Source organism: Carlito syrichta, unplaced genomic scaffold, assembly GCF_000164805.1.
Source record: "Carlito syrichta isolate Samal-C Ts95f unplaced genomic scaffold, Tarsius_syrichta-2.0.1 Scaffold307289, whole genome shotgun sequence".
NCBI lineage: Eukaryota > Metazoa > Chordata > Mammalia > Primates > Tarsiidae > Carlito > Carlito syrichta.
In genome coordinates, this window is record NW_007251385.1 from 8,897 (window position 1) to 25,506 (window position 16,610).

Consider the following 16,610-nt stretch of genomic DNA (forward strand, 5'->3'; position numbering starts at 1 on the left):
TTCAGAGTGAGTTGGCTTGCTCCTTGTAAACCCTCACTACCAGTCTGTCTGCCTTTCATCTCTCTGGGGTTATCCAGAACAAACAAAACATAAATGAGTATAATTTCTGTAGGCATATTCTATTTATAATCCTTCAATCCATAGCTCATTTTAAATATTTGAGCAAAAAAGTAGACACTGAGGAATAACTATACCTTGAAACACAGAAGACAAAGTACCTCTTTCTTTTGTTTTCTACAACGAATGTGAAATAAATACATAAATATTTTGAAACCCCTACAAAATATAATAAGGCTGAAGTGATTAATTAAAATAGCCCAGCGGGTAGCGTCATATAGTCCGGGAGCGGCCACCGCACTCCGGTCTGGGCGACGAAGTGAGACTCCAACTCAAGACGAAACAAATGTTCGACAGCCACAGGTAGCTACCATATTGGACAATGCCGAATGTAGAACACTTTCATTGCTGGACAAAGTTCTGTTGAGAAGCGGTGGTTAAGTGATGAGCTATTTACACAGTCCCAAGAATTTTCCCCGCAGAATGCTGCTTTTTATGGACTCTTTGTGTTTGAGTCGGAGTCTCGCTCCGTCACCCACGCTGGAGTGCAGCGACCCGCTCACAGCCACCCCAGCGTCGACCTGCTGGGCTCGCGCGATCCTTCCGCCTCAGCCTTCCGAGTGGCCGGGACCACAGGCGCGCGCTACCACGCCCGGCTCCGGCTAATTGTTTGTTTACTGGAGAGACCAGGTCTGGCCAAGTTGCCCGGGCCGGCCTCGAACGCGCGGGCTCAGGCAGTCCTCTCGCTTCGGCCTCCCGAAGTGCTGGGATAACAGGCTGAGCCCCGAGCCTGGCCTGACTGATTTTTTTTTCTTTGAGTCGGAGTCTCACTCTGTCGCCCAGACTGGAGCGCGGTGGCCGCTCCCGGCCACCGCAGCCTCGCCTGCTGGGCTCCGGCAATCCTTCTGCTCAGCCTTCCAAGGAGCCGGAATTACAGGCGCGCGCTACTGCGCCCGGCTGATTTTTTTAATTTATTGTAGAGATGAGGTCTCGCTTGCCCAGGTGGGTCACGAACCCGCGTGACTGATTTTTTGAAGACAGGATCTTGCTCTGTCACCCCGGCTGGAGCGCAGTGGCACAATCACGGCTCACTGCAGCCTCAGCCTGGGCTCAGGTGAACCCGTGGGCCCAGTAATGTCCTTAATGGCAAACGGAAATATAAAATACTGTGTTCCGTTTAGTGTACATGTCTTTTTAAAGACTCCTTTCATCTGGAAAAGTTCCTGAGTCGTGTTTCGAAACACTGACTTTTTGAAGAACACAGGCCTGTTTACAGAAGGTCCCTCAATTTGGGTTTGTCTGAGATTCCTTAATGACTGAATGTAGGTTGTGTTCTTTTGGAGGGAATACCTGAGAGGTGACGCTCAGATCTTCTCACTGCGTCATATCAGGAGGCACATGCTGTTGATTAGCTCTGCCTTCCTGACAACATTAACCCCAGATTTCTCACTGGCAAAGTTATTATTTTACACTTTAGAATTAGGAAGTCTTCTGTAGGAGGCTGGACGCAGTAGCCCACACCTGCAATTCCAGCATTTTGGGAGCCCGAGGCAGGAGGATTGCTTTGAGGCCAGAAGTTTGAGACCACACTGGGCGACGCAGTGAGACCCTACCTCTACTAAAAAATACGAAAATTAGCTGGGCATGGTGGCGCGTGCCTGTAGTCCTAGCTATTCTGGAGACTGAAGCTGCTGGACTCAGCTGATCCTTCCACCTCAGCCTTCCAAGCAGCTGGAACTACAGGCATGCACCGCCACGCCCAGCTAATTTTTTGATTTGTTGTAGACATGAGGTCTCACCAAGTTGCCCAGGCTGGTCTGGAACCCCTGGCTCAGGCAGTCCTCACACCTCCCCTCCCAAAGTGCTCCCCTTCCAAATTGTAGGCGTGAGCCACCTAGCCCGGCTGCAACTTACTCTTAAATGGTTCAAGAAAACATGGGTGTGTACAAGGGTGAGGGCGTATGAAATAACAGGAAGGGAAAGAGGAAGGGAGAAAAGAAGGAAGAGAAGGAGAAATAATAAAGAAACCATGATAACGTGCACGTCTGGGTGAAGAGCATACAAGAATCCTGTGTATTCTTTTTACAATTCTTCTGAAAATCTGAAATGATCTAAAAAATTTTTTCTCTCAGTTGTCAGTGTTTAGGTGACTGTCAATTTTTTGGCCAATGTAACAACAGAATTGTGACACGTGATTTTGAGCCTCTTTTTGTATTTGTGAAATTATCTTCTTGAAGGTATTCCTCAACTGGGACTGCTGGGTCTAAAAATGTACGTTCTCCATTTCTGACACATTGCCAAACTGCCCTCCCAAGGAGTGCATGGTAGTCCCCCCTCATCCATGGTTTCAGTTACCCACAGTCACCTCTGGTCTGAAAATATCAAGCTATTTTGACAGGGAGTGCGAACACATGCATGAGCATGCACATCCACATAATGTTATTTCAGTGTACTGTTCTAGCTTTCCTACTTCATTATTAGTTTCATTGTTCATCTCTTACTGTGCCTAATTTAGAAATTAAACTTCATCATAGATGGGTATGTGTAGGAAAAAACAGTGTATATAGGGTTTGGTATACTGCATGGTTTCTGACATCCACTGAGGGTCTTGGCACGTGTCCCTGCAGATAAGGGGGGGCTACCTTATACTGATTCACACGTTACCAGTAGGGCAAAGGAGTACTCACTTCACACCCTCGCTAGTCAGATTCATCATTTTTTCTGTCCCTGGCCTTATCGCACACGTTATAGTTCATTAATACAGAATGTGAGCCTATTTTTAAGACCATGAAAGCTACATGAGTGCTTAGTTTTCTGTTACAACCAGATTTCAGTTACATGGCAAGACATAATTATAATAAATGAAACACAAAGTAGTTTCACATTATCTTACCGTAAACTTTACCAAACCGAGTCCTTTGGGAATAACTTACGTGGCTTCTGGGAACAAATAAGACTGTTTAGAATGACAAAAGTCACTAAAACATCTCAGACTCTAGGTTTCTCAAACTTAGCACTACTGACATTTTGGGGTGTTTAATCTTTGTTGTGGGGACTGTCCCTGTGCACTGTAGGATGTTTAGCGGCATCCCTGGACTCTACATACTACATTCCGGTAGTCACCCACCCAAACACAGTTGTGACAACCACAAATGTCTCCAGACATTGTTAAACGGTCCCCGAGGGGCAAAACCATCTCTGGTTGAGAACCACTGAAACAGAACAGTTATCAGAAATCTAAATACTGAGAACTAATTTCAGAAAGAATTAGAAAACGTACAGAATCTGGAAATCAGAGGCTGATATCAATCTATAGCAGTATTCGGCAACTTTTTTCTGTAAAAGGCTAAAAGGAAAGTATTTTAGTCTCTGAGACACATGTGGTTTCTGGTTTGTTTTTTATTTTTATTTTTTGAGTCGGAGTCTCAAAGTCACCCAGGCTGGAATGTGGTAGCAGGCTCACGGTCACCACAGCCTCGACCTGCTGGACTCAAGAGATCCTACTACTTCAGCCTACCAAGTAGCTGGAACCACAGGTGTGCACCACCATGTCCAGCTACCTTTTTGATTTATTTTAAAGATGAGGTCTTGCTTTTGCCCAGGCTGGTCTCGAACCTGTTTGCTCAGGCAATCCTCTTGCTTCCACCTCACAGAGAGCTGGGATTACAGGCTTAAGCCATCGCCGCCGACTGGTTTCTCTTTCAACTACACTGCTACAACATGAAAGCAGCCATAGACAAAGCATAAATGTTGAGCTTGGCTATGTTCCAATAAAACTTAATATTAGAGGTATTTAAATTTGAATTTCACATAATTATCACGTCATAAAATGTTCTTTTACTCTTTCTTTACAACCATTTAGAAATACGAGATGGGTGCGATGGCTCACAGCTGTAATCCCAGCACTTTTGAAGGCTGAAGGGACAAGATTGCTTGAACCCAGGAGTTCAAGACCATCCTGGCCAACATGGTGAAACCTCATCTCTACAATGAAGTTTTTTAAAAGTGCTAGGTGTGGTGCTGTGTGCCTGTTTTCCCAGCTACTTAGAAGATCTAGTGGAAGATTCACCTGAGCCCAGCAGGTCACGACTGCAGTAGCCATGACTGTGCCACTCCAGCCTGGGCAACAGTGAGACACCAACTGAAAAATAAAATAGAGTAAAAACTAAATTGGCTGGGCGTGGTGGTTCATGCCTATAATTCCCGCACTTTGGGAAGCCAAGGTGAGAGGACTGCCTGAGCCCACACGTTTGAGACCAGCCCGGGCAACCTGGCGATACAACATCTCTACGATACATTTTAAAAAGTAGGCCGGGCTCGGTGGTTTAGCCTGTAATCCCAGCACTTGGGGAGGCCAAGGTGAGTGGATTGCCTGAGCCCGCGGGTTCGAGACTCACCTGGGCAACTTGGCGAGACCTTATCTCTACGATAAATAAAAAATTAGCCAGGCGTGGTACTGCGCGCCTGTAGTTCCAGTTACCTGGAAAGCTAAGGCGGAAGGATCGCTGGAGCCCAGCAGGTCGAGGCTGCGGTGGCCAGGAGCGGCCACTGCACTCCAGTCTGGGCGACAGAGTGAGACTCCAACTCAAAAAATAATGTAAAATAAAAAAAGTAGCTGGGAATAGTGGTGCATGCCCTTAGTTCCAGCTACTTGGAAGGTTGAGGCAGAAGGATCACCAGCAGTTTGAGGCTGCAGTGGCTGTCAGCGTATCACTGCACTCCAGCCTGGGGGACAGAGTGAGACTCCAACTCAAAAAAATAAAAAAATTAAATAAAATTAAAAATAAAAACTTAAATTGCGAATACCATTCTTGGCTCACAGACTGTCCAAAAGCAGATATGCTCTAGTTTGCTAATCCCTGATCCAAAGGTAGTTCATGCATTCTTTAAAAAAAAAGGGGGGGGGGAACCAGTGGCATGGTTCATGTAATTCCAGCACTTTGGGAGGCCAAAGTGGGTGGACTGCTTGAACCCAAGAGTTCAAGACCAACCTGGACAATATAGCAGAACCCTGTCTATCCAAAAAACAACAATAACAAAAAAACCCAGGCTCAGTAAGAGTAAATAATGCCAAACTTATAGTAATATTTTCTTATTGATCTACGCAGTCATTCATTTTTTTCTTTTCGTTTTTTGAGTTGGAGTCTCACTCTGTCACCCAGACTGGAGTGCAGTGGCCGCTCCTGGCCACTGTAGCCTCGACCTGATGGGATCCGGCAATCCTTCCGCCTCAGCCTTCCAAATAGCTGGAACTACAGGCACGCGCTACCATGCTTGGCTAACTTTTGATTTATTGTAGAGATGAGATCTCGCCAAGTTGCCCAGGCGGGTCTCGAACCCGCGGGCTCAGGCAATCTACTCACCTCAGCATCCCAAAGCGCGGGATTACAGGATAAGCCATCAAGTCCGGCAAAATTCTTAATGTTTTTGTTGAAGAGTTTTTATAAACTAATCAAAAAGTGATACTGGTTTCTATATTAGGTACTAGATTCATTCAGGGCTGACCATTATTGCAGATATTATTCTTAGTTGAATTAAATAATTTTTTATTTTTGAGTTGGAGTCTTACCGTGTTGCTGAGGATGGCATGCTCTTGGCCATTGCATCCTCAACCTGCTGGGCTCAGGCAATCCTTCCACCTCAGCCTTCCAAGTAGTTGAAACTACGGGCGGGTGACACCACGTCCGGTTCATTTTTTGAATTACTGTAGAGACAAGGTCTTGCCAAGTTGCTCAGACTAGTCTCGAACCCCTGGGCTCAGGCAATCCTCTTGCCTCTGCCTCCCAGAGTACTGGGATTACAAGCATGAGCCACCATGCCCAGCTAATTTTTTTTAAAGTGTTTCTTTTTAATGTAGAGATGGGGATCTTGCTATGTTGCCCAGGCTGGTCTCAAATTCCTGGCCTCAAGCAAGCCTCACACTTTGGCCTCCCCGAGTGCTAGGATTACAGGGTGAGCAGTCATGTCTGGCCTTAAATGGTCTTTAAAATACCTCTCAATTCTAACAGTCTTTATTGTTAAAATTACTCTAAGGGATCAGGGGCAGTGGCTCACACCTGTAATCCTAGCTTTTTGGGAGGCGGAGGTAAGAGGATTACCTGAGCTCAGGGTTTGAGACCAGCCTGAGCAACATGGCGAGACCTCATCTCTACAATAAATAAAAAATTAGCCAGGAATGGTAGTGCGTGCCTATGGTTCCAGCTACTTGGAAGGCTGAGATAGAAGGATGGCCTGAGCCCAGATGGTTGAGGCTACTGTGGCCACAATCATGCCATTGAACTCCAACCTGGACAGGAGGATTGCTTGAGCCCAGGAGTTAGAGACTAGCCTGGAGAACACAGTAAGACCCTGGTGCTCAAAATAAATAAATAAACCTTAAAAGTTTAGAGGGAGGATATTTATTTACTAAAAGCAACTATTTTGAAGGAGTGAAATAATCCGGGAAAACATAACTGCAAATTCAGGAACAGTTCACACAGCAGCACCTGTAGAAACCAACTGTTGTCAAATGATTTTCAATGTCATAGCTGATTCGTTTCTCAATTACATGTCACTTAAATCATTAAATCCTTAATATAACACTACCTTTGCATGCTTCAGTTCTAACTCTGCCAGTTCCACTAAATTTTTTCTGAATGCAGCCACTCTTCTTGTCTTAAAATCTATAAGTTCTGTGAACAAAGAAATGAGGATTAACTACTTAATTTACATAATTGTCATCAAGCATATCTTGTGAGTAAAGTTTACTATAATAACAGTACCTTGTTTTGCAGATTCAGATATTTTTTCAAATTTCTGACAACATAATTGTTGGGAGGTTTCAGCCTGTAGAACGTCTTTATTTTTTGCTCTTGCTTTATCCAATGCTTTATTAGCATTTTCATAATCCACTAGTGACCTAGACCTTCGATACAGGAGATCCTGTAAAACAGAATGCTTCACAATAGTATATGCTGCATATTTCTAGCAGTCTCCACTACCAAAACCAGCCCCACACAGGGAATATGACATGCCAGTTAATCTTCTAATTTTTCTTTTTTTTTGAGTTAGAGTCTCACTCTGCCACCCAGGCTGGAGTGCAGTGGCACACTCACCGCCACCCCAGGGTCCACCTCCTGGGCTCCAGCAATCCTTCCGCCTCTGTGTTCCAAGTAGCCTGGAACTACATGCACGTGCTACCATGCCCAGCTAATTTCCTATTTATTGTAGAGACGAGTTCTCACCAAGTTGTCCAAGCTGGTCTTGAACTTGCAGGCTCAAGCAATCCACTCGACTCGGCCTCCCAAAGTACTGGGATTACAGGCTGAGCCACCAAGCCTGGTCTAATTTTTTTTAATAACAGCTTTATTCAGATAATCTAAATATTATACAACTTGTCATTTAAAATACATAACTCAGTGGTTTTTAGCATGCTCACAGAGGTGTGTAATAATCAACACAAAACCGATTTTAGAGAATTTTCACCATTCAAAAAGAAACCCCATATCCTTTTCCTTTTTTTTTTTTGAGTTGGAGTCTCATTCTGTCACCCAGACTAGAGTGCAGTGGCCGCTCCCGGCCACCGCAGCCTCAACCTGCTGGGCTCCAGCGGTCCTTCTGCCTCAGCCTTCCGAGTAGTCGGAATTATAGGCGTGCACTACCATGCCCAGCTAATTTTTTGATTTATTGTAGAGATGAGGTCTCGCCTGCCAGGCGGGTCTCAAACCCGCGGGCTCAGGCAATCCACTCACCTCAGCCTCCCAAAGGCCCGGGATTACAGGCTGAGCCACCGAGCCCGGCTTCTTTTTTTTTTTTTTTTTTTTAAAGAGATGTGGTCTTCCTGGGTGCAGTAGCTCACGCCTGTAATCCCAGCACTTGGGAGGCAGAGACGAGAGGACTGCCTGAGTCCACACGTTCAAGACCAGTCTGGGCAACATGGTGAAACCTTGTCTCTACAAATAAATCAAAAAATTTGCCGGGCATGGTGGTACATACCTGTAGTTCCACCTACTAGGAAGGCTGAGGCAAAAGGATCGCCTGAGTCCAGCAGCTCAAGGCTGCGGTAGCCGTAAGCATGCCACTGCACTCTAGCCTGGACGACAGAGTGAGACTCCAACCCCGCCCCCGCAAAAGAGATGTGGTGTCACTATGTTGCCCGGGCTGTTCTCGAACTCCTGAGCTCAAGTGATCTTCCTGCCTTGGCCTCCCAAAGTTCTGAGATTATAGGAATGAGCAACTGCGCCCAGCATAATCAACTGACCATGCCAGGCTACTTTTTGATTTATTGTAGAGACAAGGTTTCGCCAAGTTGCCCTGGCGGGTCTCGAACCCACGGGCTCAGGCTATCCACTCGCCTCAGCCTCCCAAAGTACTGGGATTACAGGCTAAGCCACCAAGCCCGACCTCACAAAACTATTTAAAATCTCTAGAAAATAACAGATGAGGAAATCTAGATCATCTTAGGTTTGGTGATATCTATTTTTTTTGGAGTACTGCGTTATCACCAGCTCTGGTGTAACTTTTTAGATACAACACCAAAGACACAACCTATGAAATAAATAAGTGATAAGTTGGACTTCATCAAAACTTCTGCTTTGCAAAAGATACTGTCAAGAGAATAAAAAGGGGCCAGGTGCGGTGGCTCATGCCTATAATCCTAGCAATTTGGGAGGCCAAGGAGAGAGGATTTCCTGAGTCAAGGGGCTCAAGACCAGCCTTGGCAACTTGGCGAGACCTCATCTCTACAATAAATCAAAAAATTAGCTGGGTATGGTGGCGTGTGCCTGTAGTTCCGGCTACTTGGAAGGCTGAGACGGAAGGATCGCCTGAGCCCAGCAGGTCGAGGCTGCAGTGCCCGTAAGCATGCCACCGCACTTCAGCCTGGGCAACAGAGTGAGACGCCAACTCTAAAAAAAGAAGAAAAAAAAAGAATAAAAACACAAGCTAAAGACTGGGAGAAAATACATGCAAAACATTTATCTGATAAAAGACTTTCATCCAAAATACGTGAAGAACTCTTCAAATTCAAGAATATAAACCTACTTGAAAAATGGGCAATAAACCTTAACAGATATCTCATCAAAGAAGATACACAAATGGTAAATAAGTATATGAAAATATTCAGCTGGGCGCAGTAGCTCACACCTATAATCCCAGCACTTTGGGAGGCTGAGGTGAAAGGACTGCCTGAGCCCATGGGTTCGAGACCAGCCTGGAAAACTTGATGAAACCTCATCTCTACAATAAATTTAAAAATTAGCCGGGTGCGGTGGCACATGCCTGTAGTCCCAGTTACTTGGAAGGCTGAGGTGAAAGGATCACCTGAGCCTAGCAGGTCAAGGCTGCGGTGGCCGCCAGCGTGCCACTGTACTCCAGCCTGGGCGACAGAGTGAGACTCCCAACTCAAAAAACAAAAAAAGTGAACAATTCAGCCACCCGGGCATGGTAGCTCATGCCTATAATCCCAGCACTTTGGGAGGCAGAGGACAGAGAACTGCTTAAGTTTAGGAATTTGAGAGACACACACACACACACACACACACACACACACACAGCCAGGTGTAGTGGCGCTTGCCTATAGTACCAGCTACTTGAGAGGCTGAGACAGGAGGATCGCCTGAGCCCAGGAGGTTGTGGCTACAGTGAACTGTAATTGTGCCACTGCACTCCACTCCAGCCCGGGTGACAGAGACCAGACTAAAAAAAAAAAACTCTAATAAAAGGGGGAAGAATTCAATTCATTTTATCACTGCCCATCCATGTAAATAGGTTAAAAGACACAATTTGATTTAAAATAATTTGGTATGAGCAGTATATTTATAAGTATGTAAGTATTTAAAGGGTTATTGATAATTTGATAAAAATTATCAGCATTGCTAATCAGATGAAAATTTTCTGTGTTGTCTCAATTCACAAATTAACACTGAATCTGGATTATCTGAATGACTAAGTTCTCAGTGCTTTTTTAGATTCCTGCGTTAAACATTTTTTTGACTAGTAAGACTTCTAGTCTTGCACATAAACAACATTCCAAAAATAAACGTGAGTTGTTCTAAAGTAAAACATACTCTTGGTCAGCTGCAGAAACTCATGCCTATAATCACAACACTTTGGGAGGCCAAGGCAGGAGGACTGCTTGAGTGCAGGAGTTCAAGACCAGCCTAGGCAACATAGTGAGACCTTGTCTCTACAAAATAAAATTTTAAAAATTAGCTGAGCATGGTGGCGGACGCCTATATCCTAGTTGCTCAGGAGGCTGAGACGAAGGGATCATTCTGAGCCCAGGGTGACAGGAATAAAATCCTGACTCAAAAAATAAAAACAAGCCGAACTCGGTGGCTCAGCCTGTAATCCCGCACCTTTGGGAGGCTGAGGTGAGTGGATTGCCTGAGCCCTCAGGTTTGAGACCCGCCTGGGCAACTTGGCGAGACCTCATCTCTACAATAAATCAAAAATCAGCCAGGCGTGGTAGCGCACGTCTGTAGTTCCAGCTACTTGGAAGGCTGTGGCAGAAGGATCACCGGAGCCAAGCAGGTCGAGGCTGCGGTGGCCGGGAGCGGCCACTGCACTGCAGTCTGGGCGATGGAGTGAGACTCCAACCCAAAAAAATTTGAAAATTTAAAAATTTTTTTAAAATAACAACAAATTATTGTTTTATGATGCTCTTACCCTCAAGAGAGGACTTACATAAATCAAATTAGAAATCCTTTAGCTATAACAATGGTTACTTGGGAGGTTTACTTTTGTTTTTGCAGGTATTTTACCTGAAGAAATATACCTCATTCAATTTTTTGAAAAGTGCCAGATTATACTGTAGTAGAAATTTATAGAGGAAACTTTTTTTTTGAGTTGGAGTTTTACTCTGTCACCCAGGCTAGAGTGCAGTGGCACACTCACAGTCATTGAAGCCTCGACCTGCAGGGCTCAGGTGATCCTTCCACCTCAGTCTTTCAAGTTGCTAGAACCACAGGCATATGCCACCATGCCCGATTGATTTTTTTATTTACTGTAGAGACAAGGTCTAACCATGTTGCTTAGATTGGTCTTGAACCCCTGGGCTCAGATAATCCTCACACCTCTGCCTCCCAAAGTGCTGGGATTACAGGCATGAGTCACTGCATACCATTTTTTTTTTGAGTTGGAGTCTCACTCTGTCTCCCAGGCTAAGTGCAGTAGCACAGTCACGGCCACCGCAGCGTCGACCTGCTGGGCTCCAGCAATCCTTCTGCCTCAGCCTTCCAAGTAGCTGGAACTACGGGTGCGTGCTATCATGCCCAGCTAATTTTGGATTTATTGTAGAAACGACATCTCGCCAAATTGCCCGGGTTGGTCTCAAACCTGCGGGCTCAGGCAATCCACTCGCCTCGGTCTCCCAAAGTGCTGGGATTACAGGCTGAGCCACCAAGCCCAGTCAAAACTTTTTTTTCCTTTTTTTTAGTTGAAGTCTGACTCTGTTACCCAGAATGGAGTACAGTGGCATGCTCATGCCCACTGCAGCCGCGACCTGTTTGGCTCAGGTGGTCCTTTTGCCTCAGTCTCCCAAGTAGCTGGAACAACAGGCATGTATCACCACGCCTGGCTAATTTTTTTTTTAATTGTAGTGATACTACCATGCCTGGCTACTTTTTTATTTAATGTGGAGACAAGGTCTCACCAAGTTGCCCGGTGCTGGTCTCAAACCCGTAAGATCTGGCAATCCACTCTCCTCAGTCTCCCAAAGTGCTGGGATTATAGGCTGAGCCACCATGCTCAGCCAGAGGAAACTTTTATGTGGGGTTTCTCACATAAAATATGTACAACTACACACATATGTACAATTTCTAAAAGGAGAAAAAAAAATTGTCACTTGAAAATATAAGTTAAAATCACGAGACAATCATCAACATCTTAAGCCTAAACAATTTCTGAAGAAATGGTTTTTTGTAAACAAGCTCACTAAAAAAAAAATAGTTACCTTAGCAGCTTGAGATTCTCTTAAGTAATATTTTAAAAGGTCAGAAAGTTTGAGGTCCTCATCAGCAGACACTCGTGCTTCTATTTTCTGAAAAAAAGGAAAAAATTAAGTATTTGGTCAGTAATTATATCCTCTCAGAGTTTTCCTTAATTACTATTAAAAAACTAAAGTTATAAATAACTATAGTATCCACCCCAGTTTATCTTGGTTTTCTTCCCTTCTAGCCTGTTAACTTTCCTTTGCAACTCTGACATATAATGAACAGAAACAAGATCAGATCAAGCAGGATTAGTAAATTTTTGAAAGGACTCTATTTTTTATTCAAATGCTTGGTTATTGAGACCAGGTGTTCAAGGCCAGCCTGGACAATATAGAGACACCTCGTCTCAACAAAAAACACAAAAAATAAGCCGAGCATGGTGGCACATGCCTCTAGTCCCAGTTACTTGGGAGGCTGATACAGAAGGATTGCCTGACCTCAGGAGGTAAAGGCTGTAGTAAGTACTCCAGCCTGGACAACAGAGTGAGTATGTGTGAATATGTGCGTGGGCGTGCATGGGCGTGCGTGCGCGCACACACATACACACACACACACACATACACACACACACGCCTGGCTATAAACCAGTTTCAATATCAACTTTTACCTTCACTAATATATTCTCTCTATTCATTTCAATTGTAATTGATGTGTACACACAACTTTAAAGTAACAAAGGCTAGCAATGATACACTAAGCCATTCAAATCAATCCTGGTGAGAATACCTAGAAAACTTCACTAAAGCATTAATAGCCAGGCGCACACCTAAATTCCAGCACTTTGGGAGGCCAAGATGAGAGGACTGCCTGCATCCATAGGTTCGAGACTAGCCTGGGCAACTTGGCAAGGCCTCATCTCTACAATACATCAAAAAATTAGCCAGGCGTGGTGGCACGTGCCTGTAGTTCCAGCTACTTGGAAGGCTGAGGTGGAAGGATCACCCGAGCCCAGAGGGTTGAGGTTGTGGTGGCCGTGAGTATGCCACTGCACTCCAGACTGGGTGACACAATAAGACTCCAACTCAAAAAAAAAAAGAACCTTCTCCTATGTAACATACAGGAACCATTATATTGGCTAGACACAGTGGCTCATATCTATAATCCCAGCACTTTGGGAGGCTACAGTGAGAGGATTGCCTGAGCCCACAGGTTCGAGACCAGTCTGGGCAACTTGGCGAGGCCTCATCTCTATAATAAATCAAAAATTAACCAGGCTCGGTGGCTCAGCCTGTAATCCCAGCGCTTTGGGAGGCTGAAATGAGTGGATTGCCTGAGCCCGCGGGTTCGAGACCCGCCTGGGCAACTTGGCGAGACCTCATCTCTACAATAAATCAAAAATTAGCCGGGTGTAGTAACACGCACCTGTAGTTCCAGCTACTTGGAAGGCTGAGTCGGAAGCTATCGCCAGAGCCCAGTAGGTCGAGGCTGCGGTGGCCGGGAGCGGCTAACGCACTCCAGTCTGGGTGACAGAGTGAGACTAACTAAAAAAAAAAAAATTAGCTGGGCATGGTGGTCCATGCCTATAGTTCCAGCTACTTAGAAGGCTGGGGAAGAAGGATCACCTGAGCCCAGTAGGTCAAGGCTGCAGTGGCTGTGAGCATGCCACTGCATTCTAGCCTGGTCGACAGAGTGAGACTCCAACTATAAAACAAAAATAAAAAGAACCAAAGCACTAATAAAATGTGCTTGAAGACAATAAAGAATAATAAACACATTTGGTAAGTTTGAGCTGTGATGAAAAGGGAGATCAAATCAGACTATAAAGATGAGAACTCTTCAGTATGGAGAGACAAAAGATAAAGAAAAATGTAGCACATTAACCAAATACAATATGAGACTTTGTATCTTTAACAACCTACCTACACTATAAAAAGCCATTTATGAGACAATTGGGAAAATGTATATACTAGATATTTGGTGACATTAAAGGGGAATCACTGATAATGATATTGATTGTATTAAAAATAATTCTTGCCAGGCACAGTAGCTCACGTCTGTAATCCCAGCACTTTGAGAAGCGTAATCGAGAGGATAGCCTGAGTCCAGGGGTTTGAGACCAGCCTGTGCAACTTGCTGAGACATCGTCTCTACAATAAATCAAAAAATTAGCTGGGTGTGTTGGTGCATACACATGGTTCCAGTTACTTGGAAAACTGAGGTGGAAGGATCACCCAGCAGGTCAAAGTCTGTGGTAGTAGCCGTGAGCATGCCACTGCATCCAGCCTGGGCAACAGAGTGAGATTCCAATCAAAAAAATAATAACAACAATAATAATTCTTTTCCTTCTTATCCTTAAAAGAGAAAGACAGCCGGGCTTGGTGGCTCAGCCTGTAATCCCATACCTTAAGAGGCTGAGGTGAGTGAACTGCCTGAGCCCATGGGTTGGAGACCCGCCCGGGCAACTTGGCGAGACCTCATCTCTACAATAAATCAAAAAATCAGCCGGGCGTGGTAGCGCGCGCCTGTAGTTCCAGCTAGTTGGAAGGCTGAGGCGAAAGAACTGCCAGAGACCAGCTGGTCGAGGCTGCAGTGGCCAGGAGCGGCCACTGCACTCCAGTCTAGGTGACAGAGTGAGACTCCAACTCAAAAAACAAACAAACAAACAAAAACCTGTCTACCTACCTGAATGGCTATAATAAAAACGAAAACACCAAGAGAGCAAATTGGTACAATCACTTTGGGAAACAGTGAACTGCTGAAGCTTTTTACCTGAATACTCTATGATTCATCAATTCCCCTCATAGTTATACATACTCAATTGAAATGCATACTTATGTTCAGCAGCATATGTAAGAGTAGTCTTAGCAGTATTTATTGTTTTTGAGTTGGGGTCTCACTCTGTCACTCAGGCTAGAGTGCAGTGGAATAATCAGGGCTCACCATAGCCTCCACCCCCTGAGCTCAGGTGATCCTTCTGCTTCAGCCTTTCAAGTAGCTGGGACCACAGTTGGGCACCACAACATCTGGCTAGTTTTTTGGTGGAGATGAGGTCTTGCTTTATTTCCTAGACTGTTAGCAATATTATTTTAAAGTCCAAATAGAAACTACCCAAATGCCTAGCGCCAACAGAATAGATATAAGCAAATTAACGGGATACTATACAGCAATAAGAATGAAAGAACTAGGTTCACGCTTGTTATTCCCGCACTCTGGGAGGTCGAGGCAGGAGGGAGCAGGATCACTTGAGGCTAGGAGTTTAAGACCAGCCTGGGTAACACAGTGAGTCGCTGTCTCTACAAAAAAACTTTAAAAATTAGCCGGGTATGGTGGTGCCACCTATAGTCTTAGATACCTCGAAGGCTGTGTGGGAGGATCCCTTGAGCTAAGGAGTTTGAGGCTGCAATGACTCATGATCAAACCACTGAACTCCAGCTTAGGACCAGAGACAAGTTTGAGAACCTTGTCTAAAAAAAAAAAAAAAGAAAGAAAGAAAAAGAAAAACAAACAAACAAAAAAGAATGAACTATACTTACAAGCAACAACATGGATGAATCTTATGAATGTAGAATAAATGAAACACATAAAAATACAAACTGTATAATGCATTTATATAAGATATAAAAACAAACAAAACTAATCTACACTGTTAGAAGCTAGGATAGTTTAGTCTACTAGGAGGCAGTGCCCTTAGAAGGCAGCTGATGCCAGGCGTGGTGGTTCACACCAGTAATCCCAGCACTTTGGGAGGCCAAGGTAAAGGACTGCCTGAACCCAGAGGTTTGAGACCAGCCTGGGAAAGTTGGCAAGACCTCATCTCTACAATAAATAAAAAAATTAGCTGGGCATGGTGGCACACGCCTGTAGTTCCAGCTACTTGGAAGGCCGAGGCAGAAGGATCACCTGAGCTCAGCAGGTTGAGGCTTCGGTGACCATGAGTGTGCCAGCCTGGGCAACAAAGTGAGACTTTGACTCCAAAAAAAAAAGGCAGCTGAAAGCAAGGAGGATGCCGGGCTCGGTGGCTCAGCCTGTAATCCCGCACTTTGGGAGGTTGAGGTGAGTGGATTGCCTGAGGTCACGGGTTCGAGACCTGCCTGGGCAACTTGGCGAGACTTCATCTCTACAATAAAATGAAAAATTAGCCGGGCCTGGTAGTGCGCGCCTGTAGTTCCAGCTACTTGGAAGGCTGAGGTGGAAGGATTGCCGGAGCCCAGCAGGTCGGGGCTGCGGTGGCCGGGAGCAGCCACTGCACTCCAGTCTGGGCAACAGAGTGAGACTCCAACTCAAAAAAAAAAAAAAATGAAAGCGAGGAGGGCAGCTGAGTTGCTGGTAATGTTCTATTTCTTGATCTGGGTATTGATTACATAAGTGTGCTAAATTTGTAAAATTTCACTGAGCTATATATTTCTGGTATGTGCTCTTTCCTATATATATTAATATACTTCAATAAAATGTTAGAGAAAACTTGAAGCTTCCTCAAAAATACTATTTTATGGAAAAATATACCTATGAAACTTCTTACCTAACAGTTACAAGAATAGACATAATAAGCCAGGCTCGGTGGCTCAGTCTATAATCCCAGCACTTTGGGAGGCTGAGGTGAGTGAATTGCATGAGCCCGCGGGTTCGAGACCCGCCTGGGCA

The 16,610-nt window shown here is 44.9% G+C and overlaps 1 protein-coding gene across 2 annotated transcripts in view; it reads right to left on the bottom strand.

The window, feature by feature from the left end:
* Positions 1 to 16,610, bottom strand: part of SNX6 (sorting nexin 6) — a 52,661-nt gene that overhangs the window by 3,797 nt on the left and 32,254 nt on the right. For both annotated transcript variants that reach the window (XM_021715685.1, XM_008064319.2), the window contains 3 exons: positions 11,990 to 12,076; positions 6,819 to 6,978; positions 6,643 to 6,728 (listed from right to left, as the gene is read on the bottom strand). In XM_021715685.1, coding sequence (XP_021571360.1) covers positions 6,643 to 6,728; positions 6,819 to 6,978; positions 11,990 to 12,076 — 333 coding nt within the window. The remainder of the gene's footprint in view (positions 1 to 6,642; positions 6,729 to 6,818; positions 6,979 to 11,989; positions 12,077 to 16,610) is intronic.